Source organism: Pipistrellus hanaki (assembly GCF_964339955.1).
Source record: "Pipistrellus hanaki genome assembly, chromosome: 1".
NCBI lineage: Eukaryota > Metazoa > Chordata > Mammalia > Chiroptera > Vespertilionidae > Pipistrellus > Pipistrellus hanaki.
Window position 1 is genome coordinate 141,270,524 of NC_140503.1, and position 27,786 is coordinate 141,298,309.

The 27,786-nt window shown below is 36.6% G+C and overlaps 1 protein-coding gene across 1 annotated transcript in view; it reads left to right on the forward strand.

Moving 5' to 3' along the window:
* COL25A1 (collagen type XXV alpha 1 chain) overlaps positions 1-27,786 on the forward strand; it is a 459,898-nt gene that overhangs the window by 219,536 nt on the left and 212,576 nt on the right. The window contains exons 3-4 of the mRNA XM_084880782.1: positions 25,067-25,111; positions 27,625-27,766. Coding sequence (XP_084736908.1) covers positions 25,067-25,111; positions 27,625-27,766 — 187 coding nt within the window. The remainder of the gene's footprint in view (positions 1-25,066; positions 25,112-27,624; positions 27,767-27,786) is intronic.

Below are 27,786 nucleotides of genomic sequence, written 5' to 3' on the forward strand. Positions count from 1 at the left end.
CACTTAGTGTGTGGTAGTGTAGCAATGACTTTACCTGATAATTTATTTTAAACCCAGTAATAGTGACCAATGCAGGACCCTCTGCTGTACTTAGTAACATAACAAGTGTTCTTATTAGGAATGATTTGCAAAATGTTGTCACTTTTCTCAATTAGGAGTCTATAGAACACCAAGATGAGGCACCTAATAAGCAATCAGAAATGCTAAACTGATTAGTAAATGAATTGATTATTACCTGGGGTTAATAAGAGTTGATAGTGAGTCAAGGGAGCAAGTTTTACATAGCTATAATTTTACTGCCAATTTCAAAGCAGGTATTGCTTACTGGGTTTTTAAAACACCCTGAAAAAGTGTATTTCCCTTCCACTTTGGGAATTCTACTAAATGCTTAGAACATAGATATATTTATTGTGAGTTTAAGTATTTATGTTTATTTTTTATTTATTTTATTTTATTCCCCCCCACCCCCCCCAATCACCACTGTGATCCTTGCCCAGGAGCTCCCTCTTTTTAAGCATTTCCATTTCCATTGTCAGGCAGGTTCCCTGGAAGCAGGTGCTTTTCTGGCATTTGTATGGGCTTTCAAGGGAACACAAGGCTGGGGCAAAAGTAGGTTCACAGGTGTGAGTGCATGAAACACAGAGTTTATTCTTGTATTATTTTTTTAGTAATTATTGCATTATTTTTAATAGAAACCTACTTTTGCCTCACCTGGTATAATATTATTTAGATTGTTGACTTAACTGAGTCTGAATGAATTTTGTGGAACAAAAAACATACAAGATAAAAAGTTAAATATACCTTAAAATTCCTAATGTGTTTGTTTTACACATTGTGTTTACTATTTTTCCTTTGGGGCTATGTTTTTTCAATGTTAAATGGGAGTTTGAGGGAAATATAATATTTATATCAATATAAAAGTGTGTGTTCTATAATTTTATGAGATCTAATATATGAAAAATGAAGTTTTTAATATGCTTTTATCTTTTGTCTACTTTCTCACTTTATCTTTTTCAGGTCCCAAAATACCAATTCTTGTTTCCCTTTTAAACATGATTTTGTCCTAATTCTTGACTTTAGTCTCAAATTTATGGAATAACTTAAACTTTCTTTTTTGTTAGTTTATACACCTAGTTCTTAAATGCTTCCTGTTTTGAAGTACACGAAGACAATTAATCTAGCAATTAAATATTTTCTTACAATAGAATAGAAAGTACCATATTTTTCGGACCATAAGATGCACCGGACCATAAGACGCACCAGTTTTTAGAGAAGGGAAATGAAGAAAAAAAGATTCTGAAACAAATAGTGTCCTAAAATATTTTATGTGCATTAAAACCTAACATCACAGTCATAAACACATGTAATCAACCCTGTAAAGTAAACAGCAGCATTTAGAACCATTTTAGAGCCGGGCAAGCACACAGAGACCACACAGAGCCGGGCAAGTAAAAAAACTTTTTTTTACAGTATATGTGTAGGCTATATTTGGACCATAAGACGCAGGGACTTTTCCCCCCCACTTCTGGGGGGAAAAAAGTGCGTCTTATGGTCCGAAAAATACGGTACTTCTAAATCACTTGAAAATTAAAATTTGAAGAAATTTTGAATGTTGAAATTAATAATGATATTCTGTTCTGGATACTGAAACTGCTACCATAGACACTAGCACCTCACTAAATATTGGTGTTGTCTGGATTTTGACTTGATATTTGACTATCATCCTAAATAATAAAGAGATAATATACAAAATATACGAATTGACTGTCACACCCTTGCACAAGATGGCTGCCCCCATGTTTTCACAAGATGGCTGCCACAAGATGGCTGGCAGGGGAGGGCAGTTAGGGGTTATCAGGCCAGCAGAGGAGGGCATTTGGGGGTGATTGGGCCAGCAGGGGAGCAGTTAGGTGTTGATCAGGCTGATAGGGGAGTGGTTGAGGGTGACCAGGCTGGCAGGCAGAAGTGGTTAGGGGAAATCAGGAAGGCAGGCAAGTGAGCAGTTGGAAGCCAGCAGTCCTGGATTGTGAGAGGGTTGTCTGACTGCCAAGGTAGGCCCCATTCCACAGACATTGGGCTTAAATCAGCAGTCAGGCATTCCCCAGAGTGCAGGCTAGGCTGAGGAACACCCCCCAACCTCAGTGCACGGATTTCATGCACTGGGCTTCTAGTATTTTCATAATAAAACTGTGAGGTGATGTTGTCATCTAGGGCAGTGTTTTTCAACCTTTTTTGGGCAAAGGCACACTTGTTTCATGAAAAAAATCACGAGGCACACCACCATTAGAAAATGTTAAAAAATTTAACTCTGTGCCTATATTAACTATATATAAAGTAATTCTCTTGAATAGGAATCAAATAAACACAAAGAAAGTATTTTATAATTACTTTATTATGAAATATTAAGTAAACAAAATAGTGAAAAATTATAAAATTCTTGTCTTGTCTGCACCTACGGCACACCAGGCAACATCTGTGCCGCGGAACAGCGGTTGAAAAACGCTGATCTAGGGAATCTTTCCAGCCCTTAGAGGACCTCATATCTGTTACTGAGAAACTCACTCACCTATTTTGATGAAATCACATTAAAAAATATATTTTTGCTTTTTTTTAACTGTTGATAAGAAAAAAATTCTTTTTAGTATTTTGTTTTAGGAAAACTACTTTGGGTAGAATTGGATGGGTCTGGGGAGTCAGCAAATTTTTAAAGTCATGTGCATAGTCCTTTCAGCCTTATTCAGAAAGCAAGTGTGTATGTGCTTTATTTACGAGGGCCTGAATTAGTAGCAATGGCATGACACCGGCTCAGTTTTCTTAAATGAAATATCTGTGATTTTCTTTAACTATAAGGTTCCATTGAATGCCAAAGTGATGGCACTATTGGAGTGTAAATCATTTAATCATATTCTCATAATTAAGGAGACTAATCCACAGAATTCCCTTTGGGTCTAATGTTAATTTCATTACTTAAAATAAGTCACATCATCAGGAATCTGCCTATGAATTAGATTTGGGTACAATTTAAGTAGCTTGGGAGAACACTTCGGCTTTTACACATTAGTTAACCCTGCTATCTACTTTTGCCCAGGTCTTATGTTCCCTTGAAAGCCCATTTTGTATCATTTGACACATTTATGCTGTACGCATTGTTTTCTATGATAGTAGTAGGGACTTTTATTTCATCTTCAAAGCAAAGACAGCTAATCTGTGTGTGTACTGAGAGAGTCCATTATGATTCTTTTTGCAACTACGATAGTTCAAACAGTGACATACTAGTAAATATTGACGGTTGACCCTGCCTAGATAATCTAAATCTTACTTTTTTGGTGCACTAAATGATTAGGGTCTGGGCAAAAGGACAGTGTTTTGTTTTTTCTTTTGATATGCTAAACTTTTAGTTGTGCCTATTGTGTCATGGAAATGACACCAAAAAATTAGAATCCCGGGGGCGAATAGCAAAATGATAGAGGCTTGATGATATAATCTATGAGAGGATATTAAAAAACTGAGTGTTGCCATCCTTGATGGGAATGCAACAGGGGAAGATATGAGACCATCTAAAACTCTAAGTTAATGCTAGGGTGAGTAGGAAAACATTGATTATCAGTGGATCACAAAAAGAGATAAAGCTGTAATATTCCAAAGTATATATTACATTGTGGTTCAGAGCTAACCCTTAGGTATCTAGCAGTCAACTTTGAAATGTTATATTATGAAGCCATAATTCCAGGGGACACTTATTAAAGCAGATCTGCTGCAACTGTGTTATTCTTTTTGAACAAATGCACACCAGCTGAGAGAGCCAGCTCAAGGGGTGAAGATGAGTTTGTCCACATGGCAGTTCTGCTCCAAAGCTTTCAGTGTTCTCATGATGTTCATCATGGAGGTATTCTCTAGAGGCAGTTCCAAACCTTTGGGGGATATTAATAGGTTAGCAGCAGAAATAATGTTCAGGAGTTAAAAGATGTTTAATGTGCTTGTTTATTCTGAGATAATAGGCTCAGATCTTGGTTTCTCTTCTTCTAACAACACACACACACACACACACACACACACACACACACACACACACCTCTTCTCTGAGAGAGCCCAGATTGTGTGTAGCTGTATAGTGAACCCATCTGGATATATAGAGAAAAATGCTAATCTGTCCTCAGAGAAGAGCTTCAACCTGATTATCCTGGATTGCAGGTACCAGTCCAGGACACAGTGGAGGGATGGAATTAGCCATTAAATCCTACACTGTGCTACAGGGTCAGGGCAGCTCATGTTGGTGGTTGGAATGGGGTGGTGCTGAGCAGTATAAAATTTTATGTGGGCCCCCTATAGAGTTATGTGACTGATTCAGCACATCTGGGCAAGGAATAGCTTGGCAGCTTTAGTACTGATTGCAACATTTGTTATTGAGAAATCAGGCATCTTGGTGAGGTTGAGGATCTGCAGTGGTCATGGTGCCTGTCATTTCAGAGTAATCAGAGGTTTCAGAAAGAAGACAGACAACTTGCAGAGGGTTTTGCATGCTGAGGACGTGGGCGAGTCTATAATATAGACTTCAGGAAAGACAGAAATGGCAAAATCACTGTCAACTCCCAGGACTTGAGAGATTCTTATTGATCCTTATTGCAGGAGGTACAAAGTTCCAAAATGTTTTAGACTGGTAATAAAACTTCAGTGATAGCAACCTTGAGTAACAATCTTCAAAATAACACAATGAACTCTCATGTGTCACTCTCAAAATTCACCCTTGCGAAAAACATCAACTGAGTTTAAAAAAGAGGAAATAAAACTAGTAAATAAAAGTGTTCACCCTAATTAGTAAAGGAAGAAATGTGTGTTAAATTGTGGTAACATCCTTCATTTATTAACTTAGAAATTTCAAAGTAATGAGATTATCCAGTCCTGGCCTAGATATGGAGACTAGAACTATCATGTATTTCTGGCCAACTTCCACAAAGGATCTTTAACTACCTTAGCTCAGGAGTCTTATTTCTGAAAGTCAATACAGGGAAATATTTCTTATTAAAGAACAAAACCAAAAATATCCCTTTTAGTCCATTCTGCTATAACAAAATACCACAGACTGGGTAGCTTAAAATCCCCAGAAGTTTACTTTTCACACTTCCGGAGACTTAACTTCTCACTCACTGGGTCCTCACATGGTGAAAGGGGCAGGGATCTCAATGGAGCCTCTTTTTAAAGGCAGCAATCTTATTCATGAAGACTCTTCCCTCATGCCCTAGCTAGTCTGGCTCAGTGAATAGAGCATTGGGCCTGTGGACTGAAGGGTCCCAGGTATGATTCCGGTCAAGGGCACATGCCAGGGTTGCGAGTTTGATCCCCAGTAGGAGACATGCAGAAGGCAGCCAATCAATGATTCTCTCTTATCATTGATGTTTCTATCTCTCTCTCCCTCTTTTTCTTCTCTGAAATCAATAAAATATGTATTTTTTTTAAAAGGACTCTTCCATCATGACCTAATCACATCTCAAAGGCCCAACTTCCTAATATGATCACTTTGCTGGTTAGGATGTCATTATCTGAATTTTGGGGAGACAACAAACATTCAGATTATGGCAAACCATATGCACAAAGATGTTCATCATGATATATGTAGTTAATAGAAATCAAAATGTATGGGAAACCAAAATGTTCAACAGAATCAAGGATTATGTCATTTACTCTAAAATTAAACACCTTCTTATCTAAATATGGTTAAAGATCATGATTATGAAGACTGCTGCATTATGGAAAATGCTTGTTATGTAAGATTAAGTAAAAAAATAAAGATTTAAAAATGTTATGCACAACCAAAGAACTTGTATGCATGTATGCATATCCCATGGACACAGACAATAGGGTGGTGAAGGCCTGGGAGGGGGGTTAGGAATGGACTAGAAGAGGTCACTGGGGGGAAAAACAGGGGACATGTGTAAAACTTTCAACAATAAATATTTAAAACAATAAAAATGTTATGTTCATAAAACATGCATATCAAATACACCAGTCAAACAATAGCAGTTTTAGAGAAGTGAAGGTGTTTTAAAAATTGCTTTTCTTAATTTTCTAAATTTTCTGTTAGTTATCTTGCTTTTATTTCTTAAAATTGCATCTTTTAAAATTTATCTAAGATAATGATGCTCCTGCCTAGTTTACAATAAATAAAATGAATTTTAAAATGTTTAAAAGCTAGCAGCTTCTCCACATTCTAGGGAATCATGGTTCTCTCCCCGCCACCACCCCAAGAAAATAGAGCCATAGATAGACATGAATATTTCATTTGCACAGAGCCCAGAAAGTGTGCTTGTTTTGGTTTGTACGAAGTGCCTTGGTCTATCCTCCCTGCCCCTCTCCCACATTCCCTCTCTCTTCTCCTTCCCTTTTACTCTGTCAAAAATGATAAATCTGTTGCATGTGCACCAAGCCCTTAGACTAATAATCCTACTTACCCATTACTAGTGTTTCTTCATTGCCTTTATTTATTTTTTTTTTCCATTCACATATAATGATCTAAATGTCGTGTTGAGTTTGGGGGGCCTATAATATGTCATTAGGAAGACCTTGATAAAAGAAAAGGGCAGGTGTCCCACCTGTGAAAAAGCAATAATAGAGGGGATTAGTTTTCCAAGTCCAGCATGGGGCTTAGCCCACTGGCCAGCTTCCAAGTTACTGAAGAGATATGCACAGCTGGCCTTGAGGAGCCCCTGAAAGCAGCGGCACGTGCCCCCGTAGACTTCTGGGTATTTCGTAGAATAAGACCTAAACTCAGAAGACAGGTTTCAATTTTAGATTATTGTGGGACCCATTGACATTCTTTTGGTGCATCAGGATAAAGAATATCCAGTGTCATTTATATAATGAAGATACTATCCCATGACTTTGGTTTTATTTGAGATCTGACTCTCCGCTCTGTTTCCTAAGACATACTTTAACTGAGTTGAATTCTATTGGGAAAAGTTTCACCTCTCTAATATCTTTCCGTCCAACTTTTCCTCCTATTCCGTTTTGCTTCTTTCCCTCTTTAAATCATTACCATAATCTTGGCCTCAAAAAATCAGCATAAGCCAAAGACAGTCTCATGAGGGAAATATTACTTTCATGTGTGGCCTAAACATAGCACATAAACTACTCTCTGGAAAAGAAAACAAAAATTGTTCACCAGGAGATGGAGAATATATTCTTCTATAAAGAGATTTTTCCACTGTGCTTCCCGATACCCTAAATGGTCTACAATGTTATGAATCAAAATTTAGGTTCCTATTTGGCACCAAAGCATTAAGAAAACATTGTGACTCTAACTTTAAAATGCTATAAAGATAAAAACATTTTCAGTATTTTCCCCTTGAAAATCAAAGAGTTACACTGTATTTATAGATGATGAAGCTGGTCATTAAAACAGGGGTGGTGGGTTTGGGGGACACAGTGGAATCTCTCAGGAATCATACACATTCAGAATGTGTAGATAATTGAAGAACACAAGTTCAAAAGTTGATTTCTATAGTGTCAGATATAAGATAGGTTTAAATTTGTTAATACTTTTATACTCATAGGATGGTTTCCTATACCTTATTACACTTCCTGGGAAGTCATAGGAGTTAGATAAAAAGCACAACTAACTCAAAAGTGTTAGATAAAAAGCACAACTAACTCAAAAGTGTTATCTATTGGGATTTTTAGTTCATCATTACTACCTACGTGAAAGCCAAAGAAAATTTAGAGGTCACAGGTGTCTTCAAGAAAGTTCTTCAAAGGATCACAAATGCCATATGAGAATGAGAATAATTTTATCTGTAAATGTTATGCTCTCACAGTGACATGATGAAGTCTGATTTTTATAGCTCATTCATTCATTCATTCATTCATTCATTCATAGATTCACCAAACATCTATTAATATTATATCATTCTCCAGGACACTAGGTCTCAAAGATGAATCAGACTGATCCTCTGTTCTCAGATGTTTGAGAATAGGAGATGGAAGCCAACTTGTACAGGAATAATTATAATACAGCACAATAAGTGCTATAGTGATGATGGGGATGGGGAAGATGGTATTCAAAATATTGATCAAGCAGTATGGCACAGGCTCCAACAAATCAGAATAGACACCAGCCTCGATGCTGAATAAATAGGGTTTGAGAGATCTCCTGCTGGGCCAGGGCTTCCCTCCCTCAGTGTGGAGATACAGGAGGCTTCTCCCTAGGAGCCTGGATGGTGAAGGCATTAAGAGGAGAGGCACTTGCCTGGGGGATGAGGAGGGCGCTTCAAAACTGGCAAACAACCAGTGTGGCAGTGCTGATGTGTACCAGCTGCAGACCAGTGCTGCATTTGGAGTGTCATGATTTATTTAAAAGTGAACGTTCAGATATTTCTGTCACTATTATTCTAGATTGCTGTCTATTTTAAATTTATTGAGCACATTTCTGCAGCTGTCACTAAGCTTTGCTTCAAATGATATATGTATCACCCTCGGGCAGGTGGGACATGAGAAGACTTTGATGGGACTCTGCTCAGCTAGAGGTTCTGGATTTAAATGACTGATAGCATGTGTGGGTCCACCAAAGATATTACCATTACAAAAGGGTAGCTATGTACTACCTTTAATCTGGCCATATTGCATTTCATCATTGGTTGCTGCAGTGAAATGAAAAACTTTGCCATATAGTAAGCACTTTAATCTATCGTCATAAAGGAGGCCTTGTCAATCTTGGCTCAAAAATCTAGACTTAATGACCAAATTGGACACAAATAAAAAATAGAGGTCATTTACTACTTACCTTTATATGATTTCTTCTAAATCACTATTAGATATTTTAGGTTATTTCATCCAATAGAATAGAGGTTAAGAAATAACATTGAGAACAAACTTACTCTTTAAATACACAGATATATTCATAAAGCACAAAAAAGTATTTGTAAACTTGGCATTATTTGGATTACTGCATCAATATTTTATAGCACAAAATGTGTCTTAGACACTTAGAGAAATCAGTTCTTTGCATTCTTCTGGAATGTATAACTTTATCTGGTTAGATTATAATTGACAAAGGTAAACAAAGGCTGGCTGCTGGTTTGTAACAGCTTGTGATGCCATCCAATGGAAGTGCCCCTGCTTCCGAACATTTCTTCACCAGCGAGGCAGGGAGTGTGGCAAGATCAAACAACTGTGCGTCAAGGTTGTGTGTACTCGGGCAGAACGGTTAGGACTCCAGAGGGATTTGTTTGCCTGCATCATGCCCTGGGCACTTCCCCTCCTCAATCCCCGTGGAATTTCTCAGCTGCAGCCATCAGTCCTAGGGGTTAGATATGACTGAAAGCAGCAGACCACATTGTTTTCATTCATTACCACTGCCTGGTTCCTGCCAAGGTTCTGAAAAGTCAATGAATTGTGGGCTCTGGCTGATCTTCCTACCATTGCATTTGATACAGCATCCCTCTGCCTCTAGTTTCTACTACTTTAAGGCAGGACCTCCACATCGGGTACGAAAATATCTGACAGTGGCTGCTATCATTATATCCACCTCATGATATCTCTGCCTGCTTGACCTGAAGTCAATGAATTAAACTGGCATTCTTGCATTTACTTTGGGAGACCTAGAGGGTATTGTCCAGGGCATTACTTTTGTAGGGAGAGTAGGTGTGGCCATAGTTAGGAAATGAATTATATTCTTTTGCTTTTCATAAAAGCATATTGTTGGGAGGAGCTCTAGTACAGTCTTTTCATATTACAGATAGGAGGTCTAAAATTCTTCAAAAACAATTACAACAAGGCATAGGAGTTCTCTGGCTCTCCACCCATTAATCCTGCCATTACCTTTTTTTAAAGGGATTATTCAAATCAATATTCCACTGGTGGAAATCTTAATAAACTCATTGTATGAGAGTGGAAATAATTTCACAGACTTTAAAAGGGAATCAGTAGGTTTGGCCTCAGTTTTCTGATTTGTTGTTACAGATTCTGAAATATGTTCATCAAGTTATTATTCATTTCACTTGAGTTGGACTTTGTAATTATGTCTGTGAAACTGACCTTGAATGCTATAGATGTTCAAATATAAGAGCAGTGTTTTCCAAGTTTTGGACTTGCACCTCCAATTGTAAAGGTCTGTGAATCACGTCTTAAAAGAAAAAAAAAAATGGAATGCCAACTTTGCTGAGAACTTAATTCATAATATACCAATATTCTGATGCTGTTTCCAAGGATGACATCTGACTATTGTTTTAAAGATAGGGGGACATTTTGTTTTATTTACCCAACATGTATAAATAGTACTATCAAGTTTTTATTCTATAAACTTTGGTCACTCCTGATAGGTTAACTCTCTCCAAATACCACCTTCTTCATGCCATTATATTACTACGCAATCTATAGTGGGTTCCTGTTACCTATTCGGGGATTTCCCAACTTCTCCTATCATTTGAGGACTTCCTTAATCTAGCCCCACCTTATTCACCCAACCTTTTTCCAAACAGAAATATTTTCCTTGAAGGTTGTTAAAAAAAAAAATCTAATGCTTAGCTGCAATGCACCTAGCTAGCTGTATTGTTCACAACTTACTCTATATCCTGCCTCACCCTCTTTTTACCTACTTTTTAAAGTCAAGCTAAAGTTTTACCTCTCTGAAAATCTTTTCCCAGTTCTCTTCTCTGAGCTTTTTAGGTATATCAAAAACCATATGCAGTATACTAAATATAACACTGTATTGCATACTGGCTAACATTGCCCTTTACTTGTTTTTGTTTTAGGGCTTTTATCTCTAACAAGATCATAGATCACGAGATCTTTCCAGGAAGAAACCATATAGCATAAAGCATCCTTGCCTATTCTTTATATTAAAATACTTTAAAATTCAACAGCTCTTTTAAATATCTCAGCATAAAATATTCAGAGAACAATGAAGATCAATCAGGTATCTAGGGCATTTATTTTATTTATAGGAATTCCTTTTTTTTTTTTTTTTTTTTTTTTTTTTTTTAATAACTTCAAAGCTACCAGTAGAATTTGAGAATTTCTTAATAATGATTGTGTAATGAGGGAGCTTGAATATGGAAGATAATGAATGCTGCATGACCTAATTAAGTCACACATTTAAAAAAAATATGATGGAATATAGGTAGTGTCAAAATGGACTAATATTCTGATTTCTTCTTTTTGTTCACACTCAAATATAGATATTGAGAATCACAATAAATGAAAATGTATTCTATTGCTCATTTGTGAGAAATTTATTTTAGTTACATTATACAATTGTCATATTCAAAACACCTTCTTTTGTGTTTCAATGAGGCCAACTATGGATACATTAAAAATATGAGTCATTTTACTAAGGAGCATAAGAGATTTCATAGAATCAATTCCATTTCTGAGCATCATGGTTCCTTCTATATTTACTACAGTTTATATTTTCCTTGAAGGTTTTCACTCTAATGTTACCTGGTATCATCATAAAATGCTATATTTTAAACTATTTTATTTTATGAAAATCTCTTATGGGAACAAGTTAAAAAAGAAAAGAGCTGAAATCCTGTTTTGAAATTACCCTCTGTGTCATAACCTAAAGTTATAACTCTTGAACTTTCACCCCTGGTCATTAGTTTCAGGGTTCCTGCTCTATAATACTTTATTGGGGTTTTTCATAAGTCCTTTAAGGATGATTGGCATTTGTCATTGGGCTTTCGACATATTACTTATTGGCCTCTGACACCCATCCAAACCTTAGCATGCTTTGAGGTTCCCATCTTGGTTAGAACAAAGGATGCCTGACAGAGAGCCAAGTTTTTGGTGTGTGCTTTCTTTATTATTTAAGGCTCTAAGGATGTACGTCTACTGAAATAAAAGCTTTTCTATTTTTTAAAACTTTTTATTAGTTTCTGTACAACATAGGAAAGAAACTCAACCCCCGAGTTAAAATCATATGTCTTGCAATTTCATTGCATAATGCTTGCTGGCCATGTGATGGATAGAGCAGCAGTACAGTGCCAGAGTCATTATGGAATCATATGGGGAAGCATTTTATTCATAGAAATCTACTCATAATGGTTTTGTATTTTAGGGAATTTGCCTGTCAGTATGAATCTGAGATTTAACTGTAAGGAAACAACTGCGTACATTTTGAAGGCGGCACTGAAACTCTGTGGGGTGGTTAGGAGATTTCGAGTATCTTTTTAATGGCCAGATGGGACTTGATTTTCTGCAGAAGATCGTGCATGTTAGCATTTCTGTGGGAGGCCAATCATTACCCTAACCTTCACTGTGTTTTGTCTTAGTTTAACAAGATAATTTGGCATTTTGCAGAGCACTTTCCATATACCTGGGCATTTTAAATACATCATAGAATTGAACAAATTAGCTCTATATAGGCAAACAGCAGCTCCTCCTTAAACGGTGGTTTGGAGTTTAAAATGCCATTCCTATTGCTATTTAGGAAGCTAAGAATAATGGTTAAAATGTGTGTTTTTACTTAAAAACTCTATTAAAATGTTTATTAAACTGGAAGTGATATTGCAATATGGCAAAATCTATATCATTCATGGCTATGTTGGAAAAAAGTTTGGAGGAGAAAAATGGGCCAAATACATGGCAAGGGAGAAAGGATTGTCACTTCTATATTATATCTTCTTGAAATTAAATTTAAGTAAGGAGAGGACAAGAATGATGAAAACTGAGGAATTAGGCAAAAGAGACTTATGTAGCAGCATGAAGACATGGGGACTAGGTTTTCCTAGTGGGAAAACCTTGAAGTACTCCCTCCCATATTTAATGAATGCTAATCAATCTTAGGACTTGCATGATTAAAACATATTAAAATGATTACCCTAGTAAGTGTATGCAGACAAATTTGAGAAAGAGAGAGAGTAGTAAGAATGTAGAGCTGAAGAGAAAAGACCTAAATGGTCTGGGGTAGGTATTATCTCTGTTTTGTAGATGGAGAAGCAGATTCTACAAGGTTCATCTGCACAAAGTCACACTGCCAATGTAGAAGAATCAGGTTCAAACATATATCCATATGGCTGATTTCAAAAATAGCATTCTGCTGTTCTTTTATTTTCTTAATCAGAAGAAGTATTACAGAAGTGCCATTGTTTCAGTGGTTTAAAAATAGTTGTCCATTTAACTAACATTTAATTATGTGCCAGGCACTGAGAACATAATATGAACAAGACAGACACTGTTCCTCCTTTCTAAAAGGTCAAATTTTTTTGTTTTATTCTAAACTTATATGCAACAGACTTATTAAAACTGCTGTGTATGCTATAGTTAACAATACTGTGTTGTTCACTTAAAATTTTGTTAAGAGAATAAACCTCATGTTAAGTGTCCTTACCAACAATACAATTAAAAAACTGGCATGCCTGGTGTAAGAGGGTATTCACTGAGCATGCGCATAAATATGTGCTAACCACATTCCCCTGGATTAACTACGAGTGTTTTCAGTGTGAGAAGAGAGAATTATTCATTTTCAACTTCGTAAAAATAAAAGTTTATTAACATTTGGCCAATAATTTTTCATGATTGTTTTACATTTAAAATGAAAAGCTAAAAATAAGCCTGTAAACTAGAATTGTAAACAGAGGCCCTTCAGAAATGCTCAGGAACCTATTCTTTCTAAGTTTATTTGAAGCTCCTGTTTTCCTCAATGGCAGCACTCTGTTTGTATCAGAAAACATGGAGAACCGTAGTGTGCTCAGCAAATACCGAGTCTTTAGTTGTAGAATTTGCAGTTCAGGAGTCAGACTGTCTGGGTATAAACCCCTAACCCATCCCTTTCTGGATGTGTGATGCTGAGCAAGTCCCTTAACCTCTCTCTCTGTCATCACCTCCCAAAAGTGTATTGCGATCACACAGTTAGTATAAGTAGTGAAATGATGCATAAACAGTGCTTACCAAGTGCCGGAAGGGTGAACACTCATAAATATTAGCTGTCATCATGATCTCTTTTATTATGTCCAAGTGTTTTTGTGCTCATGACACTCCGTGGTCATCGGGTTCGCTGGCTTCCACAGACGGCCTTATTCTAACGTCCCCACTCTGACTGCTTTCGTGCACTCATGCCTTCATGCTTTTTCATCACGTCTGGACGTCCCCGGAGCCCTTTCCTGCTGAAGCACTCCTGCTCCTATTCTGGTGTTCATCTCGGCTTTTGTTTACTCATTCTCCATCACTAATTTCAGATTTTACCACTTCTATTATGATTATTTTTCCTACTGGAGGCTAATTTAGGCAATAGACATCTTCAATAATTCATTTAACACTAGCTTAAAGAAAAGTGTAAATGGTGTCTGTGCTGCTACCGTGAACAATTCATCCATCAGCAATTTGGCAAAAGCTTGCGACATTGCAAAGCCATTAATGAAAACAAATCCTATTTTCCATGAGCCCACATTATTTTTTCCATTTCCCATAAGAAAGACTGTATCAATCTTGGATAAATTAAGAATTAGTGTTATTTAACTTATTGAGTGTGTGACAAACTATATTCAACCATTATCTTGGGTTTTTTTCCTGTTACTTTAGAAATTCTATTTATCTTTAAAAGATCTTTTTACCATTCTCCTTTCTGTTAGAAACATGGAATCTAGAGAATTCATTAATTTTTTTCCACAAGCTTGGGAACTAAATTAAAAAAAATATATTAGTATATTGCATTGGATTTATAATAACCACTCTTGTTTAGGGCGTATAATCTCACAAAGAGACATATCTTTCCTATTTCTCAACCCCTACTCTCTGACATCTTGCAGCCTCCTCCCCTGCAAATAAGAATAAAAAAAGTTGTCATGACAAATCTCCTGTAGGATCCCTGGGTAAAACATTCTAGAACCATAATAATGAAACACTTCATGTGTGGGAGAAGTATGATAGAAATAACAACTGTGCCACATCAGATCTAGTTAAAGTAAGTGCACTACCACACTGAGCAATGTGCAGTCTGAACAATATTCTGCTATATGTATTATCTAAATATTGAAAACGGCAACACAGACAATTCCTCATTTGCTGGCATTATTTTTGAAAACAAACTGTCTATACATAAAGCCCAGAAATATTTCTTTGCACTTGGTTTAGAAATTCCTTCCTTTACTTCCCAGGATGCTCTTGTGATAGGCTCCAGTTGTCTCATAAATATGGCCATTTCCCCCTGGTTGTAAAATATTGATTAATACTTGGGCAAACTTGAAATGCTTCATTTAAATTTAGTACAGGCTGGAACTGAACTTACATCAAGATAACTAGGAAGAAGGGTTACAAGGTAATGTTGGCCTTTTCCCATAAGGAAGAGAAATTGAAGCAGTTAAAAATAACTCTAATGAGCCCTGGCTGGTTTGGCTCAGAGGATAGAGCGCCAGCTGTGGACTGAAAGGTCCCGTGTTCAATTCCAGGTTGCAGGCTCGATGCCTAGGTTGCGGGTTTGATGCCCCATAGGGCCCAGCTTAATGCCCCATAGAGGCTGTGCAGGAGGCAACCAATCAATGATTCTCTTTGATCATAATGTTTCTATCTCTCCCTCTCTCTGAAATCAATAAAATTAGATATATTAAAAAATAACTTTAATGATCAAATATTATTGAGAATGAGATTAATCACAATTCTGAATTTGTTCATATAAATTGTTACAATTAGAAAAATATGTAACTAGATGAAACAATATTTTATGAGAAAGATGAAAACATACTTTTCCAGAAGGTCATGCCTTTTCTCTAGATACTCTCTAAGGAGAAGTATATTTTGAGTTAACTAGCCCAGTTTCTTTTAAACCAGTGGTTTTCAAGCCATTTTGACTACTATCTCAAAGAGGCATTGCATTTTACATTTAAACCTGCGCACACATATATATTCACCCAGTTGGCTTAGATGGCACAATTTTTTATACTGTTACTACACTCGTTTATTAGCCACTGAAGGAAGTTTTCTTTAAATATATCTTCCATGAGTCACATTGTTTTATCCCCATTCATTGAACACAATTTCTGCACGTACTTTATTTTCACATGTTTTATTCAAAATTGTCAAAAGTTCTGGTATAAAAGCTGGAAAATAAGCATATTTATGAAAAGAATATTCATAAAATTAACTTAAAGAGTTGGCATTTTTATTTGATTTTTTAAATCCCCTCTAGAATAAAACAACTGTAATTATTAATATTAGGGAGCCAGTACATTATAGATATTTATAACCTTATTAAAGTTATGATGTGGCCTCATTAGAGCATGAAAATAAAAATTTAGCAACTTCATTTTTGTTTTTATAACTAAAACAATAATGAGTTATTTTTATAACTGACTATTCATATTTTTATTACTTTAGTGACATGCAACAATAGAATCTCTGAAACATTAGTTAGCATGTCTCTTGTGTTTTTAATTACCTGGTAAAGGGAGAAACACTTTTACAACTTCTCAATTGAACTCACTGCTTTTAAAATAACAGGTTTATCTGCTAATATTCTCTTGTGAGCATTTTAGAGCATGGCTATTGTAAAATTATACCTATTGTTTATTAAGATTAACTTTCTTTTATAAACTGACATTCTGTGGGGATTAGAAACAAAGAAATGTAAAACAAAAGCACACACTTAAAAAGACATTTAAAATGAATGTATAGTGGAGGACATGTTGATTTAAAATATCTTGGGGACTGGCCAGTGTTGCTCATTGGTTGAGCATTGACCCAGAAACCAAGAAGTTGCTGGTTTGATTCCTAGTCAGGGCACATGCCCAGGATGCAAACTTGATTCCCAGTAGGGTGCAGGCAGGAGGCAGCCGATCAATGTTGTTTCTCTCTCATCAATGTTTCTATCTCTCTTTCCTTCTCCCTTCCTTTCTCTCTTAAAAAAATAAAATAAAACAAAAACTTATATTTAAAATATTTTGGGAAACAAATACCTTGAATTAAAAAAAGGTTATTTCTTTTAAAAATTAATATGGTCTGAAATAATGTTGGTATGCTTTAAATAGCCCATAGGCAGTATTTCCTTCAGAGGTTCATCAAGTGGTAAACTCTGTGCCAGTTGCTAGATATACAATAATGAACAAGAGAATTCCTACCTTCTAAAGCTCACAGTTTAGTGGGAGAATATTACAGGTAGTGAAAACACATCTGCCTAAGCATGAGTCAGGCTGCAGATAAAATGAGGTTTGTGCTGGTTGCGTCCAGTCCATGGAGTGTGAGTTCAAGAAGTAGAGGCAGCATGTGAAGTTAAAGAGCACCGAGCTTGGACTCAGGAGGCTCACGTCTGCTGTGTGGGACTTCAGCAGGTTGTTCTCACCTAAACTTTACATTTGCAGAAATGTGAATCGTTGGTTTACAAACTTGTTTTCAGCCAATGAACTTTTACTGCTAATGCTTGCAATTCCGTATGACACATTGGAGCTGCTCTGATGGTCTTGTATGAAGCACAATGTGAAAACCTCCTGAGGACATTGCAGTACAGATAAATTTTAGCTAATATTCTGCTTCTACCAGTTATTGGCTATACTGTGTAAGCTTTTTGCTTCTAATTGTGGAATGAAAAGCTTTGGCCTATATTGAAAGAATTTCAGGCATTTGGCCGGCAAGCAGGTGCGGGGACTTGGGGAAGGCTCTGAAATGAATCTGTGCCTACTTGTAAGGTTAATCCATAGGATCTGAAGGTAAACCTGGTTTAGTCTGCTGGAGGATGGGGAGGATGGCTCAGAGGATGATCCATGTCTCCTCTGTGCCCAGACAGGTCCCCCCACCCCAAAGCCATCTGCAGCTGTTGGAGACCTATTCTTGGGGCCATTGGGGTGGAGGTATTGTCCTGGGTTTGCTCACATTTCTCCTCTAGGCCTCCCCACCTCAGCATGCATCTGCCCACCGGGCTGTTCCACCTGTTCGCTGCTTCTGACTCACTCTTTACCTCCCTGACCACTGCTCAGCCTCCTGATCGTTCCTCTGCCTTCAGAATTCTGGAAAGAGTATTTGCTTTTTCGGGTATATACTCTGTTTGAAGTATTTTATGGTATTTTCTCTGATGTCTTTAAAGAATCTTTGTGCCTCAGGAGATGAAACTTACAAGTTTCACCTTTTTATTAGGATGTTTCAAATTGTTTAGAAGTCTTACTATTGTTATTGACAAAGATGACAGTAATATAGCATGAATAAGCTTGCAGTGAACAATAAAAATAAAGGAAACATTCCATTTATATTTAAAACCTCTTTACTGAAATATGATTGATTTGTAAAAAAAACTGTATATATTTAATGTTCATAGCTGGATAAGTTTAGGGTATCTTTGAAACCATTACCATCACCAAAGCCATGGACATATTCATCATCTTCCAAAGTTTCCTACTTCATTATTATTATTATTATTATTATTATTATTGATAATCTTTAACATAAGATCTACCACTTCAATAATTTTAAGTATATAGCACAGTATCATTAGCTATAGTTACTATACTGTGTGGTAGATACCCAGAATTTATCTGTCTTGTATAACTAAAACTTTGTACCCTTAGATCATCACCTTTCTCTTTTCCCCGTGTCCTAGCTCCTGGTGTGACCATTCTACTCTTTGCTTCTATGAGTTTGACTATTTTTGATTCCACATATAAATAAGATCATTTCAGTGTTTGTCTTTCTGCATTTGGCTTGTTTCACTTAACATAAAGTCCTTCAGGTCCATCCATGTTGTTGCAAATGACAGAAATTCCTTCTTTGCAAAGGCTGAGTACCCAGAAAGGTTATGTTTAAGTTTAGCTTGAAATTACTAATAGGAGTGAACAGATCCAAGTAATAGGAGTAGAATTGACAAGTAATTTTTCTGATAAATCAGATTAGGTTATTCCAGATATTTTCAATATCCACTCCTCCCTATGTCACCCCAACCCCGCCGCCCATCAAGACCAGAGGAAAGCCCTTATATAGGCATATGTTTACTTCTAGGCACCTGTCTAACCTAAGAAGAGCTGTATCACAGGCAGGTACATCATTAGGGAAGAGTAGAGTGCTCCAGCAATATTTGTTGTGGGCCAAACATACCAACTTGGCTTATGACACCTTGCTGTGATGTGATTTAATGAACTTGATCTGTCTGCATTGGTTTTGTTTGTTTGTTTTTTTATACATCTTTAAAGAATTGCCATTATGGCTAATTCTTACTAATTATCTCAGGCTGACAGTTTGCATTATCTTTCAAGCAAAATCTCTTTCTGAAGCACGAATGGTACTTTTTATCATGAAATTTCCTATTATGAAGAGCACTCTGGTTTTATAGTGTTCCTCTATTTTCTATAATTCTTTCTTTATTTTGTGAAATCTCTGCTTGTAAGTCTTCACTTCCTTGTTGCTGATAGCTTCTGCTTTTTCTCTTCCCATTCATGTTCTTGAACCAATTTCTTTTGCAGAGTCATGTCTTCGCGCTGATAGAATTCCCTGACAATTTCTGCTGCAAGGATCTGGCCAAATTCAGTAAATGAAAGTCAGGTTCCAGCTTCTATATTTGTCCTTACTGCTCATGTTTGGCTGATACTTCATCACTCAGCTTGGAATGGAAATGGCTGCTTTCTTTTATAACTATTGTTAATATAAACTTTGTTTGGGAAACAGCAATCATTTGTCTTACCTGATTTTTTAACTTCTCACTCTGATGATCTTCCAGCTGTCCATTGTCAAATTGATCCTATCCATATCATTTGTATTATTTTTACCCTTACATTCAGAAGCAATATCAGATTGTCTCATTTGCACAGCAGACTACTTCCAAACTTCTACTTATTCTATTTTTTTTTTACCTTTATTCTTGATAATATTCCCCCATTGTCCCCTCCATCCATTTTCTATCCCACCCCAGGCCTTCACCATTGTTTGTGTCCATGGGTAATGCATATATGCATATAAATTCTTCAATTAATCTCTTCAGTTAAACAAGCCAAATGCAGGAAGACAAACACTGCCTTCCTTCCCTTCCCTCTGAAATTCATCAGTCTATTCCATGTTTCCAGGCCTCTGGCTCTATTTTATTCATCAGTTTATTTTGTTCATTAGTTTCCTGTTCATATATTTTGATTTTTACATTCAATTATTGATGGATATGTATTTATTGCCATTTTATTGTTCATATTTTTTTAATCTTTTTTTTCTTCTTTTTCTTTTTAAAGAAGACCCTTCAACATTTTATGTAATACTGATTTGGTGGTGATGAACTCTTTTAGCTTTTTCTTGTCTGGGAAGCTCTTTATCTGACCTTCAATTCTAAACGATAACTTTGCTGGGTAGAGTAATCTTAGTTATAGGTCCTTGCTTTTCATCACTTGGAATATTTCTTGCCACTCCCTTCTGGCATGCAAAGTTTCTGTTGATAAATTAGCTGACAGTTGTATGGGTGTTCTCTTATAAGTAGTAACTAACTGATTTTCTGATGCTGCTTTTAAGATTCTCTCTTTGTCTTTTGTCCTTGACATTTTAATTATGATGTGTCTTTGTGTGGGCCTCTTGGGTTCATCTTGTTTGGGACTCTGTGCCTAGTAAACTTGTAAGTATTCTTTCACCAGGTGGGGGAAGTTTTCGTCATTATTTTTTCTATAATAGGTTTTTAATTTCTGATGCTCTCTATTCTTCAAGCACCTCGTGATGTGAATGTTGGTACACTTGAAGTTGTCCCAGAGGCTCCTCACACTATCTTCATATTTGTGGATTCATTTTTCTTTTTGCTATTCTGATTGGGTGTTTTTTGCTTTTTTATATTCCAAATTCTTAATTTGATCCTTGGCATCCTCTACTCAATTGTGGAACCCCTGTATTCTTTATTTCAGTTAGTGTATGCTTCATGTTTTGAACTCTGTATCTGGTAGCTTTCTTGCTTCCATTTTATTTAGATCTTTTTCTGGAGATTTCTCCTATTCTTTCATTTGTGACATGTTTCTTTGTCTCCACATTTTGGCTGCTTCCCTGTGTTTGCTTCCATGTATTACGTAGATTTTTCTATGTCTCCCAGACTTGGTAGAGCCACCTTGTATAGTAGGTGTCCTAGAGGGCTTAGTGGCTCAGCCTGCCCAGTCACCTGAACTGCGCATTCCAAGTGCACCCCCTTGTAAGCTGTGTGCACAGTCCTATTATAATTGAGCCTTGATTTATGTTGGTATCACTGAGAGAGAATGATCCCCAGGCCAATCTGTTGTGAGGATCAGCTGCGTCTATATCTGAAGAGCGGAGGTACCAGAAACATTTCTATGCTGCAGGACTTGCTTCAGGCGGCTTTGGTGCTCATCAAGTCCTCCCCTTGAATGTGTCACTCTCAGAGGTGGTGGGCTTGTAATTTGGTGTAGTTGAAGTTGACCACCAGGTGCACTGGTTCTGGGGCCTCCATGAAGATGCAAAGTCAGTTTCTGCCTGTCCTCTGCCCAGGGCCACCCAGCATGACCTAAAAAGCAATAGTAGGTGCAGATGGCTGCTACTTGTGTTGAGCTTGGAGGTGCTCAGGAGAGGCCAAGCTGTGAACCATGATGAGGCTGGGGTCACTTATTGAGAGATATGAGGCACACTGATGCCAACTACTGCTTGTTTGAGAGTTTTTAGGAAAGTCCAAAGCAGGAGGCAAGAGGGGCCAGTTGGATGGCAAAGGCTTGGATGAGCCTGCAAATAAGAAAGAGTGGGGGTTTCAGGGAATCATAGGGTGGGGTAAAAAGGCTGAGGTAGGCTGATGGAAATTCAGATATGGCGCAGCCTGTCAGTTGTGGCAGGAAGATTAAGGAGCCATCATCGTTGCCTTTTGCTGAGTGCCCTTTTCCTGGCTCATAACTGGTACCTTCTTGCTGTGTCTTCACATAGTGAAAGGGACTAAGACTCTCAATGGGGAGGGGAGGTCTCTTAGAAGGAACTAATCCTATTATGAGAGCTCCAGCCTCACGACTTAAGTATTTCCTGAAAGTCCCACCTCCTAATACCATCATCTTTGGAGGATAGAATTTTAAAAAAATATATATTTGTATTGATTTCAGAGAGAGGGGGAGAGAAACAGGAATGATGAGAGAGACTCATTGATCAGCTGCCTCCTGCACATCCGCTACTGGAAGCCCATAACCCTGTATGTGCCCTGACCAGAAATCAAACCAGGACCTCCTGGTTCATGGGTCTACGCTCAACCACTGACCCACACCAGCCACACTGGTGGGTAGAACTTCAACATGAGAATTTTGGAGGAGCACAGAATTCTGCATTTTTCACATCAGTTCTTTGTTCAACCATATCCAAGCTAGCACTTAATTGTTTTATCTTTTAAAAAAATTTTGATGACTGTGTTTTTTACATTTTCAAGATTTCTAAAAGGTTCTTTTTCAAATATCCTTGTTCTCTGCCCCCCTTGTTTATATTTAAAATTCTGTCCTTTAATGGATGTTACCTTTCATTTACCTCTTAAAACTCAACAGACCAACCTTTGACGTTTTCTTAAAATAATTAAGGAATTCATGATCTTATTATTGAGTGCTATCTCTCTTAGCATTAGATTTCTTTATACATTTTTGGAATTTGGGTTTCTATATTCATTATGAAAAGAAAAAGTATTTTATTATTATTATTTGTGTGTGTGTGTGTGTGTGTGTGTGTGTATGTATAGTTTTCTCTGTGTCTGCCTTACTTTTCCCTGTGTTTACCTTTTCTTAATCTAAAAATGTTATGTTTGTCTTTACTTGACTTTTCACCCTTCTAGATCAGATTTATCTTAAAATGTCATGTTAAGACTCCTGTCCCAGATTTATGTAGAATTAGACATCATATCAGCAGAGTGGCTCACTGATTGTGTGTAAATCTGTAAACCAGGAGGTCACGGTTCGATTCCTGTTAGGGTACCTGCCCTGGTTGCGAGCTTGATCCCCAGCATGGGGCATGTAGGAGGCAGCCGATCAAGGATTCTCTCTATCTCTCTTTCCCTCTTCCTTCCCCTCTGAAATCAATTTTTTTAATCACCTTTCCTGATTGAGAGATTATGCTTATATTCCCAAACCTTTAAGTCGGACAACTAGGTTTTTTTCAGCATCTCTTCAGCATGCTTCTGGCTTTTAAGAAATGAGCCTGGCTTGGGTTGGAGAACTTTGAGTCATGGCCCCAATCCTACTTGCAGAACTGGAACCCAGCCGGCTCATGGTTTTATCTCTATTTTCCACTTTGCATTTCTGGTCAATTTCTTGCCTATAGGCATGTCCATTTCTTTATGAATATAAATACTTCTAAAATGATTTTTCTTTCTATAATTGTCCATGTATGTGGAGTAGAAGAAACAAATCAGAGTATAAACGCATTGTGCCATCTTTACCATATGCTATTAATGAGTTTTTCATGTTTATATTTTAATCTTTTCAACTTTTTATGCCTCTTCTGGGAAGATTCACAACTTATTCATCAACAATAAGCCCCACTATGCAAATCACAGACATCATAAGTATATCATAGTTTCTAAAAATTTATTATTTTAATTGATTTTGTAATAGAAAAAAATCTGAATTTTAATTGTAGGATATTTTACATATCAGAATATGTCAATACAGGAGTGAGCAAAAGTAGGTTTACAGTTGTGAGTATGTGAAACGCAGTTAATAAAGCTATCATAATAATTATAGACTGCATGTCTTTTTCCATATAAACAACTGCTTATAAACCTACTTTTGCCCACCCCTGTATATCTCTTATATGTGCATTTGAATGTGTGTATAAATGTGTATTTTCCATACCTACTAGGGTCCCACTGGATTTACTTGTTTATATGTTACTTGTGCTCTTAATCTGGCCTGAAATACCCCAAATATGATTAAAACATCTTTTTATTTCAGAATATAGAAAGAAATCTGAAATTTCTAATGGAAATTTGGGGCTCTGCTATGAAGCTGTTTCTCCTAATAGTTTCAATTGATTTTATTGCTTGATTGTTTTTAACCTCTTACAAAACCCAGATGGCTGGACTTACTCTGTGTACAGGCTTGAGAGGAAACCAACTGGCCCACCAATGTTTTTATTTCTCATGATAGTGTTTCCATGTGGAAGTCGGTAGCTCAGGATCACAGTCGGAGTCAGCTGGATGCTGAGGCCTATGCTGCTTGTGTCTTGAACTTTGTGGAATTTGGAAGTCATCAGTCCAACTTAGCAGCTCATTCTTTAAAACCAGGAAGTTCTGTATTTTCCTTGGCCCCTTTCTTCCAGCAAATATTACAAGACCTCAATTCTCATTGTGGGCTAATTATTCTCTTCTATTTGCTGGAACCATAATTTAATGGGAGCTATTCCTACACAAGGAAATGAGGGGAGAAATTATATAATTGAGAATAATGGTTTGAAAGCCATGGATGTCTAGAATCTTGTGCTAAGTCTGATACATACTAGCTTGGTGGTCTTCATAGGCAACTCCCTGAAAAAGCAAAGTTTTTTCTCCACTTTTAAAATGGTAATATCATAAAGACTAAGTACTTATTGGATGACAATAGGAGCTAGCCCTTAGTTAATTGAGACCTATAGTTACTAACCAAACACTTTGCAATTAAAAGGGGTTGTGATTTTAACTCAGCAGGTTCTCAATCAGAGAAATTCCAATATATGAAAGTCCACATGTAATAAAATAGGAATATGTGTAAGGTTATTTTTATTATTAATATATATTTTTTATTACTAATTTATATTTAACTAACTGCCAACTAAATATTTTTAAGAGAATCATAATGGAACTTACTGAAGAGAAACCAGTTATTTATTTATACTTAGTACTTTTTATTATTTATTCCAACACACTCAGAAAATAAATTTTTCTAAGAAATATGAAACTCAATAACACCAAGTTGCTTAGAAAAGTCTTTCTTTATTGATGACATCTGGGCAGGATGAACAAAAACTCCATGTCTTTGGTGTTTCTAAGCAATACTGGATGGTGAAAGAAATAGTGCAACATTTATAGGTAATTGAAGCTGAAGAGCTATGTTGAAATACCAATGACAGTGCTGTTCTCTGTAAATATCTGGTCTATTTCTTGGCATTCTTAAAAACAGTGATAAAATATACAGAAATTATTTATTAGCCATTTCTGAACCAAAACTTAAAGATGTATGCAATTTTTGTATTTCAGGCCCTCCAGGGAAACGAGGTAAGAGGGGCCGAAGAGGAGAATCTGGTAAGTTGCTTTTTCAGCTGCTTAGGTTCCACTTAGGTTACTGACTCTGTTCCTCCTAATTAATTATTGTATCGTGTGTGTGTGTGTGTGTGTGTGTGTGTGTGTGTGTGTGTGTGTGTGTGTTTAAGTCTCTATCATACCTAGAATATATTTTATTTTCTTATTGCCATCAAAGGAAAAGTTTGCCAAATATTATTACTCACCACTGGCACTCAATTTTGTCTTCTTTATTGCGTCAAGTCCATCCTTTCAGTGTACCGTGAGGGTTTCTTGGCTGCACACAGTGTGGCAACATCACCCATGCTTCCATTTTCATGGAACCACACATACAGGTTCTCTGTGAAAACATCTGCTTTGGGACACCAGGGCACATGTCTAGAATGCTTTATTAATATTTTGTCCAACTGGTACAATTTTGTCATGCTTTTACTCTCATTCACTTCAAAATTTGGGAATTTTTATTTCTCTTGTATAACCATAGAATTTTAGTGGTGACAGGACTCTTAGCAATCAATCCAGCATTTTCATTTTGTATTTGAGGAAACGGAGGTCCACAGTAGTCAGGTGATTTGGCCACGGCCATGCAGTTTTTGAGCAGAACTTGAAACACAACCAATTGTCCTGAAGCCACTTTATTGAGTTTTTGCTTCCAGGCCAAATCCCTTTATGCAAAATGAAACAGAAGAGTGAAATAAAAACTATTTTTTTAAAACCAAATATCCAAGTGAGTGAGTTTACTTACTGCTTTACTTGTATATAAAGTCTAAGACTCCAAAAATGTAAATGACCATGTGAGGCCACTGGCTCTTATTTGCAAGATAAGAGGAAGGCGATTTAAATTTTGATTCTGGTGTGTGACAAGAAATATTATTCTCAATAAGTAATTTTCAATATTAAAAACAATCATTACTAAGGGTTCAAACAGTAGAAATACTAACCTATCAAAAAAAGCAGAGTGCAGATTGATTTTATCTTGTCTCATTTCTTCTTCTTTTTGGAAAAAAAAAGATGTCAAAGTAGAAAGGGTTTATGAAAATTCAAGAATTTGGGTAGTGTGGCTGCTTAATTACTTTAAGAGTATTCTCAAAAGTTGCCTTTAAACCTCACTAAGTCTAAATGATTGGTAATTTGAATAGGTATTCCCTATGAAAAGTGCAGTTTCATAATAGAGGATGCTTTGAGAAAAAAGAAATGATAAAACATTGGCGGACTCAAATAGTCACTGAATTGATCTTTGTGTCGAGAGAAATAGGATTGAGGGGAGGAAAGTGAAAACTTTGTGTGTAAGCAGAGTTTTATAGAAAATATAAAAGTTAATTCCCAACTTTCTGGCTACTTAGAATTGGTGTTTTAATTGAACCTATGGTGTGTGAACTGTTGAAATTTTTTTAGAATTTGCTGGTGTTTTGATGAGAAAACATAGTTTTAAAGAAACATATAAATGTCAAAGCTTATTCTTTTATGTATTGACAATACTATTGAATGAAAAATATTCTTAGAACAAATAATAAATACATTTGTAATTTAGCCATTTTAAAAAGCTCAAGAAAGTTTACATATCAGTTCTCTATAATTGGCCTATTATAAATGACAAAAAATCCTCATGATTCATATTTTATCTAAATTTTTAGGTATATAAATTAGACATACTTTGCTTAAAATATATAAATGTCTCAGTAATTCATAAACAGGCCTCCGGGAATCTGAACATTCCTTGAAATTTTATGGTAAGTTTTGTATGCACATAGACATAAATGTAGTTTGCTGATACAGTGTCAAAGGGTTATGCTCTAAAAAAAGATTAAGAATCCCTGACTTCTTTGCCCCTTGTATTGTGCTGATGATTATGATGATGCTTTAATCTTAATATTTTGCACATTCACTAATTTGTCTCTTCCTTTTTTTCTTTCTTACTTCCTCCTCCCACCATACAGGTCTTCCTGTAAGTATCTGCTGCATTTTGGCTCTTCTACATTAATCAGGATCACGTATGTTAAAACCTGGTTAAAAACCTCAAAATATCATCTATATTTCAATTAGGAAAATGTTACTGACTGGTTAAGACTACTTAACTTTGGGAAGTTACTTTTTGAAGTGCACTGTTTTGTGATCGTGTGATATGTTGGAGTGCCATATGTGTCAGCTAGAAAGACCTTTCATCTCAATGCCATCATAAACAATGGCTCTCTTGGGACTGTTGAAATAACTTATGAAGTTCCTGATAGCAAATGCTTTCCCTGGAATTTGGACTTTTCCTGCAAGCAAATCTCCGAGCTCTTTCACACTTCTTTTTTTTTCATCTGTTGAAAGTTGTGTCTTGAAGTATTTGCGTTTGCCAGTCCACCAAATGTAGATGGCAACCTGATCGCGGAAACGATACCCCCTGTGGGCTTGGTCCAGGGCTCCCCCCCCAGGCGTCCCTCCTTTTGAAGTCCGCTGGACTTCTGCCTGCGCGGAAAGCATGATATGGAGTCCTTGGAGAGTTGCACTTTCTTTTTTCTTTCCTTGAGTAGGTCATCGCGCCAGCATTCCAGTCTGCTTTGCACCCACAGGAACAGATTATCTTGTCAGCTTTGAGCTGGATGTGTTTTTGAGTAATATCCTGGCTATCTGCTGTCTGACCTCAGTGTTTGTACTGCGCGCTGGTCGTTTACGGTAGCGATGATCGTTGGCCT